The sequence below is a fragment of the Pongo abelii genome, chromosome X (genome assembly GCF_028885655.2).
Source record: "Pongo abelii isolate AG06213 chromosome X, NHGRI_mPonAbe1-v2.0_pri, whole genome shotgun sequence".
Taxonomy (NCBI): Eukaryota; Metazoa; Chordata; class Mammalia; order Primates; family Hominidae; genus Pongo; species Pongo abelii.
In genome coordinates this window covers 27,887,561-27,914,168 of record NC_072008.2, presented here as the reverse complement: position 1 = coordinate 27,914,168, position 26,608 = coordinate 27,887,561, and the positions used below count along the sequence as shown (strand labels likewise).

The window sequence follows — 26,608 nt, the reverse complement described above, 5'->3', positions numbered from 1 at the left end:
CACCTTTCTGAGCATAAAACAAATGTGGCTACTACTTTACCTTTGCCTCCCAAATATTTTACCAAATGCCTCTGGTAGCACAAGCAGTCTCAGAACCATTCAGGGAACTCTGAGTAAAGTTTTAGTTTAGTTAAGTGAGCAGAATATAAATCCCCCAGAGGCAGACCTTCTAAACAGCAGGTGGGAAAAGAACTGCATAATTTATCTGCTTTCACTTTTGCTCACACTGACACTGTCACTTGAAATCCCAAATGATTTTTTAAAAATGTTTTGTTAGTATTATTGCTGGTATGTATCCCATGAAGTTATGCAGGGTGCCCCAAACTTGGAATTCTAGTTTATAACTCTCTTCTTATGGCCCATAAATTCTCTTTTGGGACTCTTAAGATCCTTTCCTGACAGCGGACCTTGGTAGGGGCTTATTGAGGCTCCTAGACACCCAGGCAGTTGTCTGTAACTTTGGATCTCAGTGAGCAGGAACTTCAGTCGTTACGTTCCTTTCTAAATTCTAATCTCATTATGCAAATTACTCTACATTTTCCCCAGAACACAGAGATAATACTCATTTCGAGAAGTATTATCAAAGAAAAGCCATTGTCAGGACACGGGATGTTTCATTACATCTTTCTTTCCCAAAAGTCTGCAAAGAATGGTGTGGTATAGTTCATGGGTGTTGGGGGCAAGGTGATCTTCTGAATTCATTCACACAAATAACACATATAAAATAAAGATGAATATTTTTATTGAGCAGTAATTGGGCATCCAGTACCCTTATTTAATTTATATTAAATGAGGCATAAAACAATTTTTAAAGCAACTTAAACAGCAGAGAGAATTTTAAGCAATGTGAGGATGTCAAATAGGATTTTTCTACCAATTACACCAAATGGTTATGTGTAAGTATAAACAATCTTTATTGCAACTTGTTCTTAAAAGTTAATTAAAATGTATTTTCAAATATGAGAGATTTTTATATCAGTAAGCTGGCATTTATAGGAGATGCTTGTCCCAGGAGGACTTCCTGGAAGGTAACCCTGTGGGAGTTCCCAACCTTAAAACTTCAAGAAAACTTAATGCACAGAGTAAACAATGTCATGTGATCAAATTTAATTTAGTTCTTATCAGCTACAGTGTACTTAAATTTTTCAACATTATTAATATATGGATTCAGAAAATGTAGGCAATCCAATGTTATTTATTCTAAGGAGATGAATTATCTGGTTAGGAATTAATCTACATACTACCTCTCCTGTTTTCCTTTTCTGAGACTGTGTGTGTGTGTGGCCAAGTGTTAAGAATTAATCTACACACTACTTCTCTTTTCCTTTTCTGAGACTGTGTGTGTGCGGCCCAAGTGTCAGTATCGACAGAACAAAACTATAGTTTGTCTTATTTTACTTCTAAAGAAGAAACATATTTCTGTAATTTTCAGGTCAACTGAAGAACTTGATCTTCAGAAAAAATTGTTAAAGATGAAAAAAAGTAAAAAGGTAACTGTTTTCAGACCGTCAGATTTGAGTAGATGCATCTAATAAGGGTATTAATTTTTTCAGCAAAATTCAGAAAATTTAGAGGTCAACTATAAGGGAACAAAGGAAAAGAGGCATAAATAAGTTGCGTATGCACTCATGTAAGAATAAGGGGTAACAAAAGAGGCGTAAAGAAACCAAGAGGAGAGGAACGAGAGAAAGAATGTGTAGAAGAAAGAAAGGAAAGTAGAGAGGAAGGAATGGAAGAGATGGTTTTCAGCATATATTATGGAAAATAGAAGACAAAAAGCAAATCTATTAATCTATTGACAATTCTAAATTAGTCAAACTGAATTTTAAAGTCCAGTGTACTTAGGTGGCATCTAGCTGGACTGGATATGAGGTCTTCAGGATGGCATGCACTGCACTCGGTCTTGGACCTCCTCCTCGGATGTCTCTGAAGTGCTGGAAGATTCATCCGACTCTTCATCTGGAAATTCGGCTTCACCACTTCTCCAGTCCTGGTGATGACCTCTCTGTGTCAGGTGACGCATGAGGAACCAAAGCATGTACTGGTCAAACAGGCTGCCATGGTGCAAGCTATCTTCATCTCGTTCCCACTTGTTCTTCTTAATCACCTTCTTTAACCCAGTAAGCTCAGTGGCAGCTTTAGCTGTGGGTGTCCAGATCTTGACATCATGATCTAGGCCACTGCATGCCAGCACAGGTAGGTAAGGGTGGGGTTCAAGACAGTTTATTGTACCTTCTCTGTTCCCCTTTAGGAACTGGATGATCTGGCAGGATGATTTCTCCCAGAAGAAGATGTGCCCGCAATCACTACCGCTCACTACAAACTCACTCCTGGGGCCATAGAAATTAACACCTTTGACTGTGGTATTATTTCTGTGCCCCTTAAATCTCTTACTGTATTGAGCACCATCACTGTGAGAGGAGTTGAAGAGGTAAATGTCTTCATCATTGTAGCTGGCTAGCAGCTCTGTGCCATCGTGGCTGTACACAATGCAGGTGATGTTTATTGGGAAATCACAATTAACCAGATGATGAGGAGTGAATTTCTTGAGCACTCCATTGTTTTCTCTCTCATCAATTCTCCTCTGGTCATAAATCCTTACAAACTGATCTTGTCCACCCACTGCAAATTGGTAGGTATTGGCGGGATTCATAGAGACTGTATACAGTCCCACTTTCTTATCCTTTTCTCTTGTTACCACAACTTTTGAAGCTGGCCGGTCTTGTCTGAGGTCAATGGTGAAGACAACAGCATCTTCACCTGAAGTCAGGAACTTATAAGGAGAGTCAGGCTCCAGAGCCAACTTGTGGGCAGGTCCCCTGTGCTGGGCCACACACTTAGTATTCTTGAAATATGATGCATTAATTAATTCTGCTACCCGTACCTGCCCATCACGGGCACACATGGCCAGAGTGGAATCACCACAGTTAGGAAGGAACTTGGCCTGGAAGACATTATTTGTGTGACCACTTTCAAAGTTCAGTACCGGCCTCTGTTGCACCCAGTCCCACACTATCACCTTTAGGTCATCACCGCCACTGGCCAGTCGGGTGCCACGCTGGTTAAAGTGTACAGTATTGACACAGCCGACATGGTCTGCAAGACGATATTGCAGGCGGAAACGCTGCACAAAGGCTCTTGCCCCACAGGCCTCATATACAAAGCGGGGGCGTGAACCCAGCCGCCGCTGGTGAAGAGCAGTAACGACCTGCCAGCGAGGTCGGGGCAGAGCAGATGTCTCTGAGGAAACCCACTCCTCCAGCGCCTGATCCTCCTCTAACGAATACTGCTCATGGTTGCCGCCACTGCATTGTGGACCCGCCCGAGGCTGTTCTTCTTCTTCTTCCTCCTCCTCCTCCTCCTCCTCCTCCTCTTCCTCCTCCTCCCCTCCCTCCTCCTGTATCTCCTCGTCTTCCTCGTCCATTTCTGTCTCCTCCTCTCCCACTAAAGGGTAATCGAATAAACTTTCACCACTCATGAGGAAATGCTCAAAGTCCTCCAAGCTCTCAAGTTCGATGTCTTCACTTGCACTTTCTCGGTCTGAGCTTCGATTTTCTGTGCTGGCATCATTGGGGAATCCACCATCCATGCTATCACTGCCATCTCCGGTCACTGTCACATTCAGCTCTGAGGTCGCTATGTCAATGTCTGAGGAGGCCTCCATCACCGCCACCGCTCCAGACTGCTCCTCTGGGCTGCTGAACAGGCTTTCCGTCCCTAAGTCTGGTAAGCCATCTGTGCTGCCCTCTTGGTGGGACATCTTGAACGACGTTTGCTCTAGCAGATCTGGAACTGCAAAGGCCAGGCCCCTAAAAGCTCTGGGAAGAAAGTTGGCCTGCGGTTAGGACTGATGGTAGTGAAGGAAGTAAGCGCGTGGCAATCAAACAGCAATCTGATTGGCTAAAGGAGACAATAAACTATTCTGACAAGGCAGTTGCCAGTATGGGATCCCATGAGGTTCAGAAAGCTTCTTACCTGCTCGCCTCCTCGCAGCATCCAGATTGCTCTAGTTTTTCCAGGCCCAGAGCCCCACCCCGACAGGCATCTTACACTGTGAGTAGCTGCGGGTTTTTGAAGATTGAAACTTGCTGCACCTTGGAAAATGTTCTTATTAGAGAACCATGAGCAAAAGTGATCCTCCTTAAGCAAAATAGTTTTTAGAAGCCTCTCAGTGTTTTGTTTGAAGGTAATGTACTCTATAAAATGAAGATGTAGGCAAGAACAGTGAAAAGTCAGCTAACTGTCCCATAGCTAGTGACTTTTTGACATACAAGAAATATCTTAAATCGAACAGCTTGAGGGAAACCTTGAGTGCTCTAACTAGTAGAATCGATATACGGTTGCCAGATAAAATACGGTATGCATAGTTAATTGCATTTCAGATAAAGGATGAATACTTTTTTTAGTATGAGTAGATCTCAAATGTTACGTTAGATATATTGCCACTAAAATTTTATTTATTATTTATCTGAAATTCAAATTTAACATGGTGTCCTCTATTTTTATTTGTTAAATCTGGCAGGCTCCTTTAGTGAGAAGAATTTAGACCCTCAGTGTAAGGAAGGCTGAAATCAACTGATCAATTGAAAGTGGACACTGAAATGAGTAATTGCTTCACCTATTTGAGATAGAAGTAGTACTTCCTTTTTTCTTATTCCACCAGAGTTCCTATATATTTATTTAGAGTTAATTCAATTTAAGATACTTAGGGAACACCAACACAATTTTATGAAAAAAGGAAATTATGTGATAGAACTATAAAATCTTTTACATATCACCCAAAACATGTCAGAGGCTTCTGTGGGGCCTCTAAGGAACAGAAAACAGCTCTACAGAGACAGTTAATTGGCATTACTGTGTTAATTTAATAGTTTCTCTGAATGAATTATCTAAGGTGATGTCAGCATATTTTCAAAGGGCTACAGTAAACTGCTAACTAAGAATGCCAGAATGAGGAAAACAAAGTTTCCCTCAGAGTAATTGCAAGGTAAATGCAAAATTGATTAAAAATAGAAGTATATAGTCTTCTAAAGAAAATGGATGGTGCCAAGGCCAATAGTAACAGAAAGATATGTAAGACAGTATTCATAGCAACTTGTAAAGTCTAGCACAGCAAACTGAAAACCACTGAAAAGCCCATCAAGAATAACATGGATAAATAATAGAATAATGTACGCAAGTGAGAATGACTAGACTAGAATTGAATACATGAGCATGGATGAATCTTTAACACAATGATGAGTGAAAACACAATTAACAAGGATAGTCAATAATTTCGATTTTTTGCAAGTCTATATTGTTTTCATATAAAATAACATCATTTAAAAAGGCAAGGAAGTAATTGATTCACAACTCAGGATAATGATTAAATTTCAAAAAGAGAAGAAGGTTGAAATCTGAGAAAGATGTAACTTCAAAAATTCTTGGCAATATTTATATCTTATCCTAAGTATAGGTGTCCAGTTATTCTTTTTATTATTTATTGCTAGGCATATACATGTTATGTGTATGATATATCGTATAGTAATTCTTTAAAAGAATTCATGTTCATAAACAAGGGGTCTTGCTCAGCCATGGAACACAAAAACAGGAAACCTAGAGCATCAAACCCTAACATACCCATAAAGGAATTGTCCAGGAAAGGAAGTGTCTTAGTCCATTTTGCTTTGCTCTAAAGGAATAGCTGAGGCTGGGTAAGTTAAAAAGAAAAGTGGTTACTTGGTTAAAAGGTCAGCAGGCTGTACAAGAGGCAGGCACAGGCACCAAGTTCTGCTTTTAGTGAGGAACTCAGGAAGCTTTAATCATGGCAGAAGGAGAAGGGGAGCAGGAGTGTCACATGGTAAGAGAGGGAGCAGGAAAAGAGGAGATGCAAAACTCTTTTTAACAATCACATCTTGTGAGAACTAATAGAGTGAGAAATTACTCATTACGTGGAGAGAAGGCATCAAGTCATTCATGAAGGATCTATCCCCATGATCCAAACACCTCCCACCTGGCCCCACTTTCAACACTGGGCATCAGTTTTTTTGATAGCTTTTAATTGTGCTTTTCTTCAACTTCTTAGTTCATTAAAATATATTTATTTTAAGCATCCTATAAATAAAGTGACCACCAACTAATGTGGGATATGGGTCACCCCTCAGCATGATATTTGTTTTAAGCAGTGTTTCTTACAGGAATTTTATTGATTGTACAGTAGTTACAATAATGTCAGATATAATGATGTATACAATTTATATGAGATAGGCCTGTTAAGAATTTACATAATATAAAAATATACATATTAAAAGTTAGCCAAGTGGACAGATGCATGTAACAGGGAGAGCAGGTAACAGGAACCCCTTTAATTATCAGTCAAGGGCCCAGATGCAGGAATCTTATTTTCCCCTCTATTACAGTAAACAATGTTCATTAACAGATACAGATCTTCCAGATACACCGAAACACACAGGAGTAAGTTGTGAATTGCTGCGTGTACAGTCTAAACTGGTGTAATTGTGATCTTCCTGTGATACTCCTGAGAAAAAGTAAATAGTGAACCCCATGCAAGTAGTAGGAAGCATTGGTCTTTTATCATGGTTGGACTTGAAGATGTTTAACTCCTGACATTAATATTTGTAAACAGGCCAGGCATGGTGGTTCACGTCTATAATCCCAGCACTTTGGGAGGCTGAGGTGGGCATATAATTTGAGGTCAGGAATTTAAGACCAGCCTGGCCAACATGGTGAAACCCCATCTCTACTAAAATACAAAAAATTAGCCGGGTATGGTGGCACACATCTGTAATTCCAGCTACTTGGGAGGCTGAGGTGGGAGGATCGCTTGAGCCTGGGAGGTGGAGGTTGCAGTGAGCTGAGATCACACCACTGCACTCCAGCCTGGGTGACAGAGTGAGACCCTGTCTCAAAAAATAAATAAATAAATAAATAAATAAATAATAAATAATAAAAGCCAGGCATGGTGGCTCATGCCTGTAATCCCAGGACTTTGGGAGGCTGAGGTAGGTGGATTACTTGCAGTCGGAGTTTGAGACCAGCCTGGCCAACACGGCAAAACCACCTCTCTACTAAAAATACAAAAATTAGCTGGTCGTGGTGGCGTGAATGTGGTCCCAGCTACTCGGGAGGCTGAGGCACAAAAATCGCTTGAACCCGGGAGGCAGAGGTTGCAGTGAGCTGAGGTCGCGCCACTGCACTCCAGACTGGGTGACGGAGTGAGACTCTGTCTCAAAGAACAAACAAATAAAATATTTGTAAACAGCACATGTCCCCTTTTGCTATGTTTTCTCCAAAACTGGCATGGACTTAGGGTGGGAGAATTCTGATGGTCATTTGACCTAACAGTGAACTACTGAAATACTGTTTAAAATGTGAGAACCTTTCAAAAAAATTAGTCAGGTGTGATAGCATGTGCCTTGTAGTCCCAGCTACCCGGGAGGCTGAGACAAACGAATCCCATCCCTTGGGCCCGGGAGATCGAGGCTGCAGTGAGCCGTATTTGTGCCACCGCACTCCAGCCTGGGTCATGGAGTAAGACCCTATCTCAAAAAATAAAATAAAATGAAATAAAAAATAAAAGTGTGAGAACCTTTTAATACTATTTAGTTACACACTTTAAAAAATGGGGATCATCCATAGCTATAAGCCAAAAGGTAGAAGGGAGTGCATCTTAATTGTTATGCTTTTAGTTTTACTGTTTTATGGTTTCTGTGGCTGTCCTAAAGAATGACACTGGTACACTGCTGGTTTCTTTACCAACGCAGACACCAGTTTGAGCACTTAGATCAGACAAAACCTGAAATAGAAGAAATGCCACTCTTTTTCTCTGGGATCTTCTAAGAAACTAGACTAAAATTATGAATTATTAAAGTTTCCTATTGAGTGGTGGTGTTTTTATGTATGTAACTATCCAGAGAACAAATCAAATAGCTGTCTAACACTTGCAAGAGCATAGACTTTTGGTGTACTTCTGATAGGAATCAGGAACCTTGAGCAGCAGTTCACAGTCAGAGTTGTTTTCTTTTTCTTTCTCTTTGTTTTTTTTTTTTTGAGATGGAGTCTTGCTTTGTGGCCCAGGCGGAAGTGCAGTGGCGCGATCTCGGCTCACTGCAACCTCTGCCTCCCGGGTTCAAGCGATTCTCCTGCCTCAGTCTCCCGAGTAGCTGGGATTAGAGGCGTGTGCCACCACACCTGGCTAATTTTTCTATTTTTAGTAGAGACGGGGTTCCACCATATTGGCCAGGCTGGTCTCAAACTCCAGACCTCAGGTGATCCGTCCACCTCGGTCTCCCAAAGTGCTGGGATTATAGGTGTGAGCCACCATGCCTGGCTAGAGTTGTTTTCCTACACACCCCATTTACCCTGCACTTGTGCCAACTACTATGGCATATGCATTTTGAGGGATTATGCTTCACAACGTATGCTTAAAGATCCTCTTAGAGAGATTTCTCTAGTTGAGTAAAAACCCCTCTAAAAAAGGTGGCAGGTTCTGTGAACCTAAAGAGAAGACTCCGTGTCTCTCTGAATACCTTTAAATTACTGCTAGAATTGAAAGTTCCTATTTGGGGGAAAACAATATTAAAATAACTCGAAGATCTATTTTATTGGTAACTTAGAATACAAAATATTTTATTTTAAAAATTCTAAAATTTGAAAGCAAGCTAGCCTAGGTTAAATAATATAGTTTCTAGACCTGAATGTGTTCTTTTGGAGCTCAGTTTTTCTGTTTAAATACAAGAACAACTTCCTAACTTCCTAGGTGGGAACACTATGTTTTGATGATCTGTGATTAGATAAACTGATCCATCTCAGTTGGTAACACTCCTTTTTTTCTTTGGTAATGGTGTAAACTTCTAGAATAAATGCATTTTTATCTAGTTTTACAGTGACGATTTCCAAAATCTATTGGGAGGCATATACCATATATAGGAAGCCATCTTCATCCTTTTCACTCCTCATACACCTCTGAAATCAGCGAGGTGGTGCTCATCATTCTGTGCCCAGTCACCAACAGGAAGAAGGCTTGATTAGCTAGCACAAGGAACTTTGTTTTATCCAGAACAGGCAGCTGCTCCTCACTCTTGTATCCTATTATCACTGGGATTCTGGTTGGATGCTGCTCTCTGATAAGTGAGACATCTACTCTTTGTCTTAAGGTGCAGGCTGCTTGAAGGTCTTCTAAGGCATGGTGCTGGGGCATGGGGGTGGGGGCAGGGGCGGGCTAGGCTGAGGAGGCAGGCTGTAGAGACCCTGAGGGTCTGGTGGCTCTGGGGAGGGGAGGAGAGGGAGAGCGGCAGTGGCTCTGACTCTGTTGGGGATCAAATTTTAACAGAAGATTTGAGGGGACAAATATCCAAATTATATCAGGAAATCTTAATCGGCTTTGGATATGTCTTGACCCGTTGCAAAGAACAGTTCCAGTGTTAGAGGATGAATCAGGTTACTTTAACCTGATGCTATTTTATCAATCTGCTTTTCATATTTGCTTATTAGGCAAATTTGGACTATAAATTGGCTTTTCATTTAAGTTTTTGTTTAAGTTTGGCTTTACATATCATCAGTTCATTTTATATATTTCCATTCTCATTCATTAATCCACCGTGCATTTATTTAGGACTTCTATGTGCCATGTACTAGTCTAGGTACTGATAATACGGTGATGAATAAAAGTGGCATTCCCTTCACTCATGGAGTATGTAGTATAGTGGATGAAAGAGAAAATAGACAAATTAATATATAGATAGACCAGATGAAGCAGTAATGAATATTATGGAGAGAATTAAAGCTGTGTAAGTGCATACAGAATATGGGTTGTTATTTTAGATAGTACATTCAGGAAGGACTTCTTATTGGGGTGACATTTAAGCAGAGGGAGAATGAAAAGAGAAATAGATCCTTAAGTACCTAGGGTAAGAACATTCCTTATAAAGTGATATTGAGTGCACATTATCTGAAGTAGGATCACAATGTGAGTGTTAGTGGAACTTCAAGGAGGCTGTGATTGAAGCAGTACAAGCAAGCTTTAGGGAGAGTGACAGGCAATGAGATTGGAAGAAGCCATGGCCAACTAAACAGAACCTTGTTGACCATTATAAGGAATTAGAGTGCTTTATTTTATTCGAAGTGTGCTGGAAAACCTTTGGGAGCTTGCCAGCAGGGGAATGCATTGTGTGAGTTACTTTTTAAAAGGATGACACCAGCTATTGTGTGGAGAATAGCATGGGAGGAGAAGAGAGAGCAGATGTACTAAACTGTCGCTCTAATCCAGGTGAGAAATTAAACTGGCTTAAACTAGTGTTGGAATGGTGGAGGTGGAGAAAATTAGTTAAGTTTGGAATATATTTTGAAGTGGAAAAGGCAGCATTTGCTGATGAGTTGAATATGGGTGTGAGGCGAATTAGGCTATTGGCAAGAAACACATACCAGTTGGGTAATTGCAAGCAGTTGAACAAGTGGGCTCCTTACAAAGGTGAGAGCAGGCTAAATCACAAGGTAAGCATACGGACATCATTGTTATTACGAACAGGAAGACATTATACCCCTAAGCCAAAAGGTATAGAAGGCAGAGAGAAGTTATCAAAAACCTGAGACGAAAAGGGGAGTGTGGAGACTCTGGCGTGACATTAGCCATCCATCTGTGAACCCACAGAGAGGCAGCCAGGGAAATAAATTCCCCAGATTTATTCTCCTTTCTCTGCTCTGCTGCTGGTGCTTCCCACTCAGTCACATTAAGAAAGGAGGAGAAGGAATCCGGATGTGTAAATGTAAGCTATCCAGCCTCTGGTGGACAGATAGGAATCAATGGTAACTCCTAAGTATTTGACAGGAATAATGGGTTAATGGTGGTGACATTTACTACAGTGAGGATTAGGGATGAGGATGGGGAATCAAGAGTTCTGTTTTATTTACATCAAGTGTAAAAATGTCCACGAAACATTGAGAAAACAGAAGCACTGAGTTGGCAATTGGATACACATGTCTGGAGTTTACAGGCAAGATTATAAATACAGATATAAATTTAGAAGTCATTAGCCACTGGGAGTAAAGGAGATCACCTAGGGAGTGAATATAGTGAGAAAGAAAAGATCTGAGAACTAGGCATTGGAAAACTCCAGCATTTATTTTAGGAAGAAAGGAGAAAACAACCATATGGAGTAGAAGGAGCAGGCAGCCAGTTATGTAGAACAATATGAGAATATGAAGAAAGTGTAGAAATTATTTTACAAAGTTGAGTGTGATTGACTGTGCCAAATATTGCCAAGAGGTTAAGATAAAGCCTTGGAAGTGACCACTGAATTTGGTAAGAGGGAGGTAACCAGTGACTTATTGTAACTGTTTTATAAGACTTGTGAGAAAAAAGCTTGGCCAGGAATATTTGGGGAGAGAAAGGAGAGGGAAGAAGTGATGATGGTGAGCGAGGAGAGACAACTCTTATAAAGGGTTTTGCTGCAAAGAGAAGAGAATTAGAGTGACAACAAAGGGAAATGGGGTCAATAGATTTTTTTTTTTAAATCAGGTTTATCACAGGATGTCATATACTAATGATAATGATTCAGTAATGAGGGGGAAGCTGTAATGCAGGGAGGACAGGAGAAATTTCTGAAAGTCTTAAATAGGGGAGAGAAAACAGGATTCAACGCACAGGTGGAGGGGTTGTAGCAGGAGAGGAGACGAAATATTTGGCGTGGAGGCAGGCAGGTTATTAGATCTGGTGGTGAAAGAATATGCACATTATCTTCTAACTGTTTCTGTTCCTGAAGTGAATAAAGAAGCAAGGAAATCAACTATGAATGAGGAGGAATAAATCTGTGCTGGAGCTTTGAGACAGAAGAAGGTTTGGAACTGCCAACTCAGAGAATGAGAGAATTAGTCCAATAGAGAAATGGAGATTTGTTGCCTGGAAGCAGATCAGGCCACTTGTAGTTTCATGACACAAACATAAAGTGAGACAGCATTGCTATTTGTTTTTCTCTAAACATTTCAGATACTTGAGGACAGGAATGGAGTAGGCAGATACCTGGATTGAAGTAAATTCCAAATTCTTTTGCTAGTTGAGGATGACAGAGAGTTGGGGGTGGGGGACAAAGGAGCTTAGATTTTACATAGTGAAATTTTATAATAACAAACCATGAAGTTTAACTATATTTAAAAGGGAATTAAGGACATGAGGAAGAAGATGGAAATGGCAAATATAATAGGGTCAGCAGATTGGAGGTCCTAGGGAAGTCAAAGTTTGCTCTGATCAGCAAATGTGTTCAACTAGGCCTGCAAGTACATATGAAGCTTAGGAGGACAGGATGATTCAGAGCACTATCATGTGTACTCAAGCTATTAAGGCAAAACAATTTGATTAAAAGAGTAAAGTAGTTCACTCTAAGATGTGACTCAATTTTCTTAGAAGTCATTTCCTTAATCTAAGGGGAACTTCCTATTCTGGGGAAGATGTGTTTTAGACAAAACCTTCCAGTGCCACTTGAATATCCCAGGACATTACCATAACTACTCTTGGAGACCAGTAGTATGGCAGCCTGATTCTGAAAATGTCAATCAAAGAAAAAGATGGGTTATTAATCTGATTGCCTTGGTGGGTTTAAGGATTTAAAAGACAATCATTTCTAAAATGCTGTATCACCTTCCTTATGTAGTGGGCTTGTCGTGTTTTCTGCCCTCATGGAAGTAACATCCTAGTGGGAAAGATACATTTGCAAACCAGTAATGATTTTGAAGTGAAATGCATACTAAGATTAGTAGAATTTTTTTGTGTGAAGATTTCATAAGGTGTTGGCAAAACTTAGATTTAAATGTGCTTCCTAGATTTTAGAAACACTTATTCAAATTTCTGGGAAGCCCATTAACTTCAGACTGTCATTTGGAAACAAAAGAGGGCAAAAAAAAAAAAAGATTCTCTATATTCTAGAACAATTTCTATTAAAAACAATTAAAATAGCCAAATGTATGCTAATTGAATTATTAACAGAGGGTCCTGTGAAAGTGCAGTGACAGGGGATACTGTTTTGGGGTAGACATAGTGTTTAGATTGGCTTCCAGGAAAGATATTTGAGCATAACATTGAAAGCAAGAACAACAGAGCAGCACATAGCCACCTAAGGTGAATTTTCTTCTGGGCCCTTGTGTACGCATTCCCATGCTCCTCTGGCTCAGACTCACTTTGTTTCAGTCCCTTTTCTGTCTGGTGTACAACAAGGTGCGAAGCAGGTGGAGGTTGACACATGGTCTGTGACAGGAGGGAGGAGACAGCATGACATATTTTGGAAAATGGAAAGTTTTAGTATGGTTGGAACACAGAGTAAGTGTAAACAGCAATACAAGACAAGGCCAGCTCACAACTTGGCGTGTTTTAATGCAACATTTCTCAAACTTTTTGGTCTCAGAGTGCCTTTACACTCTTAAAAGTTATTGAGAATCCCAAAGGGTTTGCGTGTATATGAATTATATCCATTTATATTTGCCGTACTAGAAGTTAAAGCTGAGAAACTTTTAAATATTTATTAATTTATTTAAAACAATAATCAACCCAATACATGTTAACATAAATAATATATTTTATGAAAGATTTTCTCCCAACAAACCAAATTTAATAAGGAGATTGGCATTGTTTTACAATTTCGCATATTTTTATTGTCTGGTTTAATAGAAGACATCTGGATTCTCATATCTGCTTCTTCATGCAATCTGTTGCAATATCACACTTTATGCAGTGTCTGGAAAATTCAACTGTGCACTTGTGAGAGAATGAGACTGGAAAAAATAATATTTCAGGCTTACCATAAAATAATTTTGACCCTGCAGACCCACTAAAAAGGTCTCAGAGACCACCCTCAAGTTCCCCAATCACACTTTGAGAACTGCTGCTTTCTTATAAAGGCATATTGATAAGTTGAATTTTAACTAATGCACAGATAATTTAGGCAAGGGATTACCTGATAGGATTTGCATTTTATAATTATTGCTTTCAGGGTGGGAAATAAATTGAAGACAGGCAAGGCAAGATGATTGGAAATTAATTAAATTTGAACAATTTCTCACATTCTATCTGAAATATTTTTAGAAACTTTTATAAAATGCCGGTAATACTTTGTATGTGTCTAGTTTGCTTTGCTCAAGAGAAAGTTACTTGAAAGCAGGTACTGCTTTTGATTCATCCATATGACTATTGCTTTTGGTAATGTGTACAGAGTAGGCACCAAGTAAAGATTTGTTGAAAATAAATGAAAGAACCAACTAAATGGCTATCAGAATAGTGCAGATAAAAGATGATATAGTCCTGACCTTAATGGCAGTGGCAAAACAGAGGAGCAAATTCAAGAGATGTACTGAATTCATTGTTGACTGCCGGGAAATGTCATTGACCTGCTTGATAGATAAGGGCTATGAAGGAATGAGAAGGTACACCACCATGTCGCCCATCTGTCTGCTTCATGTGGCCCTGATTCAGGAAATATTGAAGGGACAGAATGGGGTGGAGTATGAAGGGGTGACTTTTGGTTTCATTTTGAATTTGAATTCCAGATGCCTATAGGACTTGAGCCACCCGTATCACCTGAAGCTGTTTTAAAGTTACATAAGTGTCTTATCTAATTAAGCCAAGATCATAGTATATTCTAATATTTGTTTTCAATGCTTTAATATTTTAGTATTTGTTTTTAGTACTTTTGATGTTTTAGTGTTTATTTTTAATGTCTTAATATTTTAAATATTTAATCAGAATTGTTGGATTTTTGCTGGCCTAAATTTCCGATTCTATTAGTGGGTGCCGATTTACTGTCAAACACATGGGATTAATTTGGCTGCTACACGGTGGATGCTATTTTGCTTTCTGATTCACTGTAATGTACTTCTAGATTCCATCCAGAGTTTGGGAAGCTGAATTCTTCCTACAACTGTGTGAAGGAATCTGCAGACCCCATTCTTAATATGCGTGTATGGTAGAAAGTAGAAGACGCAGCATTTGACTTATTTACAGAAACTGATCGAGTCTCCTGTCACCATCCTCCCACTTTGCAAGTCCTAATTAAAGTTGATGACACATTTAAAAGTACAAATATCAGCAAGTATGGATTTTAGTAGTTCACAATTCGTTAGATAGACAACATGTGATTGAAAATAAAGAAGCATTATGCAAAGAGTATGTTTTGAACAACTTAAAATGAGTTCAGAAGGTAGCAAAACAAACTGGCTTTATGTTTCCATGAGAGTAGCCCCAACAGACAGAAAGGAAGCCTTTAAACAGTAAAAGAATTTAGTTCTCATATCCTTTATTGCTGCTTATCTTTTCATCTGGTTGGAGTTGCTGTTTTATCTAGTACTTCACTATTTAGCACCATCCTGTCTTTATATTTTGATTCCAATCTACTCTGCAAGCCTAATTGTTGCCCTGTCCCAGGAGAATGTGAATCATTTTAAAGTTAGAAAGAGAAGCATCTGCATAGATAGAAAATAATTGTAATTTCATTATAATTACTCTATTTGTTTTTCTCTTAATTATGCTGAAAATGTATCAATATCTCCAAAGAATGAATGATTACCACCTGTCATAAATGTGGAAGGCAGCCCCCAACTCTAATCACTTTCATCACTTCAAATTAAAACCATAGTGTTTACGAAAGTTTGAACTCTTGATATAATTTCTATTGGTTGCATAATTTAGTGCGTTACAGAAATTGTACCATTTAAGAAAAATAAGATATACTTTGAAAAGTATATTGTGTTTGCTTTTCACCAGTTATTAATTGTGTGTTTCATAAAGCACATATTGAACACATAAAACTGGACACTCATGAATTTCATTAGAGATATTAATATAATTTAAATGGAATACAGGACATTATTTCTAAGACTGTATAAGGATACTCATGGTAATGTGTGAAATACAGATATAAAACTAAAACACACAAAAGTTTCTGGTGTCACCTAACAGAATTTTTATGCTCCCCAACAGAAAATTAGGCAGATTAGTTTAAAAAGTAACCAAAGGTATATTTATCAAACATGTTATTATTATTATTATTGAGAGTGGTGCCACAATTGCTTTCTCCTCTCATTTACATGCTGAAAGGAATTTCTGCTCTTCTCTGTTTTTGGAAATTCTGTCTTTATTCCTAATGTGATACTTCAGACTTTGAAATATGGTGGGCCACATTTTACTCTTGGACAGAGCCATGGTTCACATGTTACAGACCCTGTTACTCTCTCATTTGCCTCAATGCTCAGGCATGAAGAGCACTCTTGGGTTTTTTGTTAACGTGCTTGGACAGTGCCCAGGATCTAGTAGGAATGCTGGCTCTCCTTCTTACAGGTACTCTCTTTCACCACTGATTCTGTGTGTTAGTTGGACCAGGCATCTGCAAACAGGGATATTTTTACTTCTTTCTTTCTGGTTTAGATGGGTTTAATTTATTTTTCTTGCCTGATTGCCCTTGCTCGTGCTTTCAGTACTATGTTGAATAGAAATGCCAAGGGTGGTCATCTTTTCCTCGTATGGGATCTTAGAGAGAAAGCTTTCAGTTTTCCCCCTTGATTATTATGTTAACTGTGGGCTCTTCATAAATGAGTTTATTGTGTTGAGAAAATCTCCTATACCTATTTTGTTGTTTTTTTTTTTATCAAAAAAAGGATGCTTAACTTTGTCAAATGCTTTATCTATATCTATTGAGATGATCATGTGGTTTTTATCTTTTATTTTGTTTATGTTGTATATCACATTGACTGACATAGACAAATGGAACAGAATAGAAAGCTTAGAAGTAAATCCAACCACACATGATCAACTAATTTTTGATAAGGGCACCAAGAACGTACAATGGGGAAAGGATAGTTTCTTCAATTCATGGTGTTGGGAAAGCTGGATATCCACATGCAAAATAATTAAATTGAACCCTTATCTTTTACTGTACACAAAAATCAAATGGAAATGGATTAAAGGCCTAAATATAAGAAATGAAATTGAAATTTCTAGAAAAAAATACATAGGGGGAAAACTCCTTGACATTGGCCTTGGCAATGATTTTTTGTGGCATATCATACCACAAGCTCAAGCAACAAAAGAAAACATAAAAAGTGGGATATATCAAACTAAAAAGCATCTGTATAGTAAAGGAAACAACAAAATGGACTCATAGCTTATGGATTAAGAGAAAATATTTGCAAACCATATATTTGATAAAAGCTAATATCCAAAATATATAAGGAACTCACTCTAATCAATAGAAATAATAAAATAATACCCAATTAAAATATGGCCAAAGGACATGAATATACATTTTTTCCAGACATAACTAAATATGGTCAACAAATATATCAAAAGTGCTCAATATCATTAATCACCACAGAAATGCAAATCAAAACCACAGTGAGATATCACCTCACACCTGTTAGGATGGATATTATCAAAAAGACAAGAGATAACAAGTGTTGTTGAGAGTATGGATAAAAGGGAACCCATGGCCGGGCGCAGTGGCTCACACCTGTAATCCCAGCACTTTGGGAGGCCGAGGCGGGTGGATCATGAGATCAGGAGATCGAGACCATCCTGGCTAACACGGTGAAACCCAGTCTGCACTAAAAATACAAAAAATTAGCCGGGCATGGTGGCACGCACCTGTAGTCCCAGCTACTCAGGAGGCTGAGGTAGGAGAATCGCTTGAACCCAGGAGGTGGAGGTTGCAGTGAGCCGAGATTGCACACTACACTCCAGCCTGGGCAACAGAGCGAGAGTCCTTCTCAAAAAAATTTTTTTTAAAAAGGGAACCTTGCACACTGTTGGTAGGAATGTAAATTGGTATAGTCATTATGGCAAATAGTATGCAGATTCCTCAAAAGATTAAAACTAAAACTATCATATGACCCAGCAATCCCTTTTCTGGTTATATACCTAAAGGAAGTGAAATCAGCAACTTATGGAGATATTATTGCACCGTTTTTCATAGTATCCAAGATATGGAAATGATCTAAGTGTCTGTTGATGGAGGAATGCTTAAAGAAATTTTGATAGAGTGTATGTATGTGTGTATATATATACATATACACGTACTTTCTGCTATGTGAGGACATAATTATAAAGAGGAAGCTAATCAGCTGGCACCTTGACACACACACACACACACACACACACACACACACAGGAAAATTATTAAGCCTTAGAAAAGGAGATCCTGCCATTTGCAGTAACATGGATGAACCTGGAGGACATTATGCTAAGTGAAATAAGCCAAGGACAGAAAGAAGAATATTGCATGATCTCGTGGATATGTAGAATCTAAAAAAAGCGGAATACATAGAAACAGAGTAGGATGGTAGCTACCAGGGTCGGTGGGAGAAGGAAATGGGGAAATGTAGGTCAAAGGGTACAAAATTGCAGTTATGTAAGAATTCTAGAGATCTTATGTACAGCATGAAGACTATAGTTGGTAACATTGCATTGTTTACTGGAAATTTGCTAAGTCAGCAGATTTCTGGTGCTCTTATCACAAATAAGGGTAACTATGTAAGGAGACACATATGTTAATTTTCTTAACTGTAGTAGCAATTTCACTATGTGTATGTAGATCAAAACATCATGTTATACAGCTTAAATATATACAATAAAAACAACAACAACAACAACACAGGACCCAGGACCAGGGTTTGAATCATGGTCTTGCCCGTTTCCAGTTGTATCATCTTGGGCAAGCTGTATAACATTTCTATGTTTCTGTCTCACTGTATGTAAAGTGATATCAATTATACCAATTACTTCAGAGAGAATTGTGGGATAAATAAATTAATATAAACTGATTAAATTATTTAATTAACATTAAATAAATTAATAGTTTTGAATTGCTTAAAACATTTCATGGTACATAGTGAGCACTATGACTATGTAAAGGTTAGCTGCCATTATTAGTGTCAGCCTGTTATGTACTGTGTATTTGTGTCTTCCTAAAATTCATATGTTGAATCCTTATGCCCTAATGGGATGCTGGAGCTTTTGGGAGGTGATTCGAGTTAGATGAGGTCATGAGGATGGAGCCCTTATTTGGTAATGCATTTATTAAAAAAGAAGGACACCAAGGATATTTCTCTCTCTCTTTCTGCCCTATGAGGATATAATCAGGAAGAGGGCCTTCACCAGGAATCTAATCAGCTGGCACCTTGATTTCAGACTTCCTAACCTCTAGACCTGTGAGAAGTAAATGTCTGGGTTTTGTGTTTGTTTGTTTTTTGTTTTTGAGACAGAGTCTTTCTCTGTCACCCAGGTTGGAATGCAGTGGTGCAATCTCGGCTCACTGCAACCTCCACGTCTCCAGGTTCGTGCCTCAGCCACCTGAATAGCTGGGATTGCCGGCATGTGCCACCACGCCCAGCTAATTTTTTGTATTTTTTTTTTTTAAGTAGAGACAGGGTTTCACCATGTTGGCCAGGCTGCTCTCGAACTCAAGAGTTACACCTCAGGAGTCTTGACCTCAAGTGATCCACCCGCCTCGGTCTCCCAATGTGCTGGGCCTACAGGTGTACCATGCCCAGCCTAAATGTCTGTTGTTTAAGTCACCCAGCCCACAATATCAATATTTTCATTACAGCAGCGCAAACTGGCTAAGACACAGCCAGAGCAAGTTCTGTGGCCACAAAATTCAAGATACTGTACTTGATTCTAAATATTTTAACATTTGTGTCAAAGGCTTGAACAGTGATATTAAAGGCCTGTGATACAAAATTGGGAGCTATATCTCTACTCTAGGCTAAAGTCAATGAAATGAAATATGTTTAGGTCCCCCAAAACAAAGGTTTACATGCCAAATATTTGCCAGTATTGTGATATATTTATTTGAAATATATGAGTGCCATGTTGTGATCTGTTTCACAGCTTGCATTGCAAATACAGCTAAACAAATTTTAGTAGTTTTTTTTTTCAAAAATAAAATATGTGGCTGTGCGCAGCTGTAATCCTAGCACTTTGGGAGGCCGAGGCAGGTGGATCACCTGAGGTCAGGAATTGGAGACCAGCCTGGCCAACATGGAGAAACTCCGTCTCTACTAAAAATACAAAAATTAGCCAGGCGTGGTGGCGGGCACCTGTAATCCCAGCTACTCGGGAGGCTGAGGCAGGAGAATCGCTTTAAACCAGGGGGCAGAGGTTGCAGTGAGCTGAGATTGCACCACTGCACTCCAGCCTGGGCGAAAGAGTGAAATTCTGTCTCAAAAAACAAAATAAATATGTGATTCAGTTATATAAGATGAACAAGTTCTAGAGGTCTGCTGTACAACATTATCTGTGGTTAACAATACCGTATTGTGAACTTAAAATTTGTTAAGGGTAGATCTCATGTTAAATGTTTTTACTACAATATATAAATAAGCAAGCAAACAAATAAATAATATATGTGATTTCAAACATCATAGGACCAAATTAGCAGAAAATCCAATATCTTTTCTCCTCTCACCACCTTTACCTCCAATTTGTTGAAAACTTAGGACTTATAGAGAACTAAATGTCTGCAGGTGTCATGGGATGGGTGGGTCATTCCAACTTCTAAACCCACACGAGGATTATGTAATAAATTCCTTAATGTTTTGTCTTATCATTGCTACATAAAGACATTTTTGACAACCAGTCCTATAACATTATGAATTCCACCAGTAAGAACCTTTGAGGGAGACTGATCCATTCCTGCAGTGCTTATCTCAACCATGAAGCCTCTTACTTTGGGTACCCATGGATACATTTCTTAGGACTCAGTATTTTTCATCTCATGTTCAGCTGGGAGTACAGCATCAAAATTGGTGTAGGACTGCAATGGACTGAATGCTTGTCTTTCCCTAAATTAATATGTTGAAATTCTAACCTCCAAGGTGATGGTATTAGGAGGTAGCAGCTTTAGGTGGTGATTAGATTGTAAGAGTAGAGCCCTCATGAATGAGGCTAGTGCCCTTTTAAAAGAAACTCCAGAGAGCTAACTTTTCCCTTCCACGATGTGAGAACCGAGGTAGAAAGTACCATCTATGAACCAAAAGCAGGCCTTACTAGACACTGAATCTACCTGCACCTTGACCTTGGGCTTCCCAGCCTCCAAACAGTAAGAAATAAATGTCTGTTGTTTATAAACTACCAATTTTATGGTATTTTGCTACAGCAGGCCAAATGGACTAAGATGGGATGGCAATAGGAAAAAAAAATTTAAAGATCAGTTATTTGCTGCCGTATGGCTGGGGTCAGCAGAGAGGACTGAGTGCAAAGGAGCATGAAGGAACTTTTGTGCAGATGATGGAAATATTCTATTTATATCACAATTGCCTTGATAGGTATATGACTGAATACATTTCTTAAAATTCATCAAACCATACAATTAAAATGAGTGGATTGTATTGAATACAAATTATACCTCACTAGAGCTACTTCCCCCCGTCTTCTTCATGCCCACACCCTAAAGAACTGAAGACTCCCCATTTTCATCTTGCTAAACATGAAGTGTCTTATAGTACTCTCTCTCTCTCTCCAGGGAGCTTTATATTCCACCTATTTTTTAATCTTATGTTTTAAGTTTAATTTAATAAATTATTCTTTCAATGGTTATTTCAAACATTTTCTTGTTTTACTTTCTTTTTACATATGTGGAGGGATGTCCTTTCCTCTTTAAAAACTTCACTTGAGAAGATATTTAATGAATCCTTACTAAATGTCAGGCAGTTTTATAGGCACTATGGACACAAGAGTGAGGAAGACAAATAAAAACCCATGTCCTGATGTATTAATATTAGATGATATGCTAAGTAGAAAAGTAAAGCAGAAGAGAAGGATACGAATGACTGGATGGGGTTATGTTTGTTGCAATTTTTTAAAGTCTGGACAAAAAAGACATCACAGAGAATGTACTGACTGAACAGACTTTAAGAAGAAAAAGGAAGGCACATGGAGATATACCTATGTATCTATATCTATATCTAATAGTCCACGCAGAGAAAGTAGCAAACATGACTTTTCTGAGAAGAGAGGATGTCTGGAGTGATTGAAGACTAGCACAGGGGCCAGAATGGCTGGAGCAGACTCCAAAAAGGGAAGTGTAGAAGACATGAGGCCTGACAGGTAGCAGGAGGCCAGATTATTTACAGCCATATGACTCACTTGAAAGGGTTAAGGCTTTCCCTTAAATAGGATGGTGAGATGTCTTGCCAGGAAAACTGACTTTGGAACAAAGGTTTGTGTGTGAGTCATTTATTGGAGGAAATGTGCTCAGAAAGCAGCAGCGAGGTCCAAAGGAGAGTCCAAGCAGGGAAAAGAGGAAAGCAAAAAGACATTGAATTGGCCATTGCTACAAGTGACTAGTGGTTCTATCCATGGGATCATGTAAAAAAATTGTATTAAATGTGCCCCAGGAACATTCACGCAGGGGGTAAAAGGGAGGAGTTTTTATCCTTGAGATTCCATAATTTTGTTGAACCTCCCTAAGGTGCATTAACTCATCTGCAGTTCTGTGTTGCATATTTACTGTAGCACTTCATACCCAAATTTAGTAGGCAAGCCCAAAGCAGGAGGTGTGAGACATGCAAAGTAAGGTTGAAATGTAATGTTCTCAGGATATTACCCCATGAAGTTGGTCAGAACCCAGGTAGAACTAGTCATTGCAATTGTATTTCTATAGACAAGATACAGTTGGAATGTGAAATTTATAATAATGGTGCATTTACAATAGCATCAAAAGATGCCAAATGCCTAGAAATAAATATAATTAAACATATCCAAAATCTCATCACAGAAAACTATAACTGAAGGAAACAGTGCAAAAAGAGATTAGAAATACAGAAGTAAATGAATTTATATACATGTTCTTAGATTGGAAGACTCATTATTGAAAAGATGCCAATTTTCCCAAAATTGATTCATAAATTCAATACAATCTAAATAAAATTTTTAGCACGGTGTTTATACGTGTGTTTTGGGGCTAGGAAAGGAAATTTGAAAAATTATAAGTGATTCTAAAATTTTAAAAGAATACAAGTACAGATAAAATACATTTGAAGAAAAAAAGTTGAAGAATTTACATTTGTAGGCATCAAGATTATGATTAAGATAGTGTGCTGTTGATACAGAGACAAACAAATAGATCAACGAAATAAAACAGAGTCCAGAAGCATGCCCACACACATAAGAGCATTCAAATGATTAAAAAATGGGCATAAATGAGTCATAGAAGAATATCTTTATGAGCTTTGAGAAGAGGAAATATTTCCCAAAAGATAACGGGAAAGATTGACATGTTGGACTATTTTAAAAAGAGGAACTTCTGTCCATCAAATGATACCATTTAAGATTTTTAAAACCAGTATATTTGCAACCCATATATACAAATGAGACATATAGATTAATGAAAAAAGTTGGAAGACCCAAGTGAGAAAAGGGACAATAAATTTTTAGTATCCTCTGTAAAAATATAAAAATAGTTTATGATCCTATGGAAAGATGCTCAACCTCTTTATTAACCAGGGAAATTCAAACTAAAACCACAATGAGATGTCCACTAGAATACTACAATTTAAAAGACTGAAAACATCCAATATTGTTGGTAAAGAGCTTTCATTTACTTCTTATTCGGGTGTATGGTGAAAAGAACTATTTTGGAATATTGCTTGGTGGTATCTATTAAACTTGCAGATATGCAGATCCCCTGATCCAACAATACCACTATTCAGTATATACCCAACAGAAAAGCACACATATGCGCATGAAAAAACATAGGAAAGAATGTTCATACAATCATTATTCATGATATCCTCAACTTGGAAACAACCAAAATGTCATGCAAGAATGAAATGGATAAGTGAGTTGTCTGTACATACAAGGACACGCTATACAGCAATGAAACAAGGACTGCTACTGCACAAAACATTATGGATAAATCTCACAAACACATAGAGCAAAAGAAGCCAGATAAAAAAGAACTCAATTATGTGATTGCATTTGTAAAGTGTTCCAAAACAGGAAAATAATCTGTTGTTGGAAGGCAGGACAGTCATTACCTTTTCAGAGAGGGGAGGGAGTATGATGGGGCCTCTGGAGCAACGGTAATATATTATTTCTTAGTCTGAGTGCTTTATGTGGGTGGGTTTACTCTGTAATAACTAATGCTCTACACTTATGATTTGGTTAGCTATGTATATATAATACATAATATTTAAAAGCTTATAAAATTGTTGTACCTACCTTAATGTGTTCCTAAAAATAAATGAGACAATACATGTCTCATGACTGGCACATAGTAGGTGCATAATTGATGTTAGCTAATGGCATAAAGGAACTACATAATCTTTGGTTTTAAGTAGAACTGTAAATTAGTCTAGAGAAAGAAAGAGTTGTTAAGAACTGATCTCCCAAATCCCATTCAGATTACAAGGTTATGAGAACTGAGAGGGGGGAAAATAATCACTTTGCCACTGAGAATATTTATTATGGGGGAAAGGACTAGAGAGAAATGCCCTGAAGGGCGCTGAAACCTGAATAGTAAGTGGCAGTTTTTGGTCTATGTTGTGACATAAGTTATCAAGCTTGTGTTAGACCAAGTAGGGTACGCAAGCAAGAGAGTATAGCTATATAGATTTAGATAATACCAAACCATTAAGATAGGTTGCTAACTCATTTCTCTTGTTCTTTTCAAAGATAGCTACATTATTGTCAGAAAATAAATTGAAAGAACATTTGTATTTGCAGTGTTTTATTTTTTAACAGCGGTTCTGATTTATATTTATAGATATATTTATTTCATATATTTATCTTATATATTTACACTTAAAAGATGAGCAACCGATTTCTTGTTCTGAGTATTTTCACAACATACTTTGAATTCTGATAAACTTATGTTTTAGCTTCAAATATTATTTATTTATAATAATTTTAATTTGCAAGTTATATTATTCTACTTGTAACATTATCCTCTTATATGTGTTCAATTACATTTAAAATGCAATTTATAATATTTATCTTTAGAATTTTTAACCATGTATATTATTGGACCCATCTAGATCTTTATAAAACATATTTATATTTTAACTCTGAAAATAAAGACTTAAAATATAAATATATTATGTTGTTAAAATGCCATCATCTATATTCAGCAGGTCAAATTTATTGTCTGTCATTATCACAAATAAATCTTTTTGGGGCAGATAAAAACAAAATTCTCCAATTCTAGCTATTATTAACTCTCAATGCAGCCTCCATTTGGGGATTGCTGAGCTAAGAGTCTATCTTAATACTTAAATAGTATTTGCACTATTTTTGAAGGGAAATGCATTCCTTGGGCATTTTGCATGTCCTTGGAAATGAGATTAGTATTTGATTTTTGTTTTCCTAAATATGACCAATGTAACCGTCACTGGGGATGAATCTTACAGAGCTGCATGCTGAAAGATTCAGCTAAAAATTCTGACTTGGCTTATATAGTTTTCTCTTGTGGATGGAGTCTTTCTGTCTTGCAATTAGAATGTACCATAACTTACTACCATGTCTCTTATTTTTAAAAAATGAATTTATAAATATGGAATTGCCAACAGGAAATCTGGATGCAATATTTGATATGAGTCTCATAACAATATTATATTTTATTTATTTTCTGTAGTAATTATTTAGAGTCAAATATGTTTAAATATTCAAGCTGTTAGTCCGTTTTCTCAGAAACGGAATATATACACTTACTTATAGTAATGTCATATAGGTAGTTCTTTTTGGCTAAAATATGACTTTTTTCCCTCTCACTTTAAAGTATATGTGAGATGGCTGAATTTGAAATAAAAATATGCCTAGAATATACAAACAGACTGTGTATTTAGTTAAAAACCTGGCAACAATCTATCAAATTGTTAATAAATGTGAATATAAATCTGTTACTTGGAGAATTGATTCTGTAGCTGTGAAGAATTGAATGTGCTTACATCTTTTGTATTTTAAAAAAGGAAATGACAAAATAGATTTTTATAACATGCTTTTCTGTTGCCTGATAAATCTAATATATTCCACTAAAGTTAGTACACAGGTAACCCAGTACAGTAATGACTTCTGGAGTAAAAAGGTTTTTTTTCCCCTTGTTCTTCCTAGCAGAAAATTAAAGAATTTTTATATTCCAAACAGTTACAAACTCAGTTTTCCAGTAGTTTATCCCAGTCTTCAATGATATATGAAATAAACAAGGGATACTGTTCCCCCACAAAGAGGTGCAGACAATAATTAACGTTTGTTAATTACTGTTTGTTGTCTTATAGTTGAGAAATATATAAAGCCTCTTACATCAAATGTATCCAGTAAATCTTATTTTTCTTCATATGTAATCGTATCATCTAAAACCAAGTAGAAACATAAACTTAATCTACTATTTAAAATAATTCTTCAAAATAGAGAGCAGGGCCATATTCCTATGATTATTTTTTAAGAGTTAATTTTTTGAGTAGATAATATATTTATTCAAAATCATATAAGATGCATGTTTGGAAGTCTTGTTGCTATCCACCCTCTTAACCCATTCTACGGCACTGTGTACTGATAAATATTTTTATTGCATTTTTTCTTATCCTCCTAGTGTTTAATGCAAATATATGCAAATATGAAAATATATTCACTAGCTTCATT

At 37.6% G+C, this 26,608-nt stretch overlaps 1 protein-coding gene across 1 annotated transcript; it reads right to left on the bottom strand.

Moving 5' to 3' along the window:
• Positions 1–720: 720 nt before the first annotated feature.
• LOC100439203 (DDB1- and CUL4-associated factor 8-like protein 2) lies at positions 721–4,007 on the bottom strand. Its single transcript, XM_024240866.2, has one exon. The coding sequence runs from the start codon at positions 3,758–3,760 to the stop codon at positions 1,877–1,879; it is 1,884 nt and encodes a 627-aa protein (XP_024096634.1). The 5' UTR covers positions 3,761–4,007; the 3' UTR covers positions 721–1,876.
• Positions 4,008–26,608: the final 22,601 nt, after the last annotated feature.

What these genes read in the sequence shown, in the direction of transcription:
- LOC100439203 (XM_024240866.2), bottom strand. Translation starts at nt 3,760, where the DNA reads ATGTCCCACCAAGAGGGCAGCACAGATGGCTTACCAGACTTAGGGACG.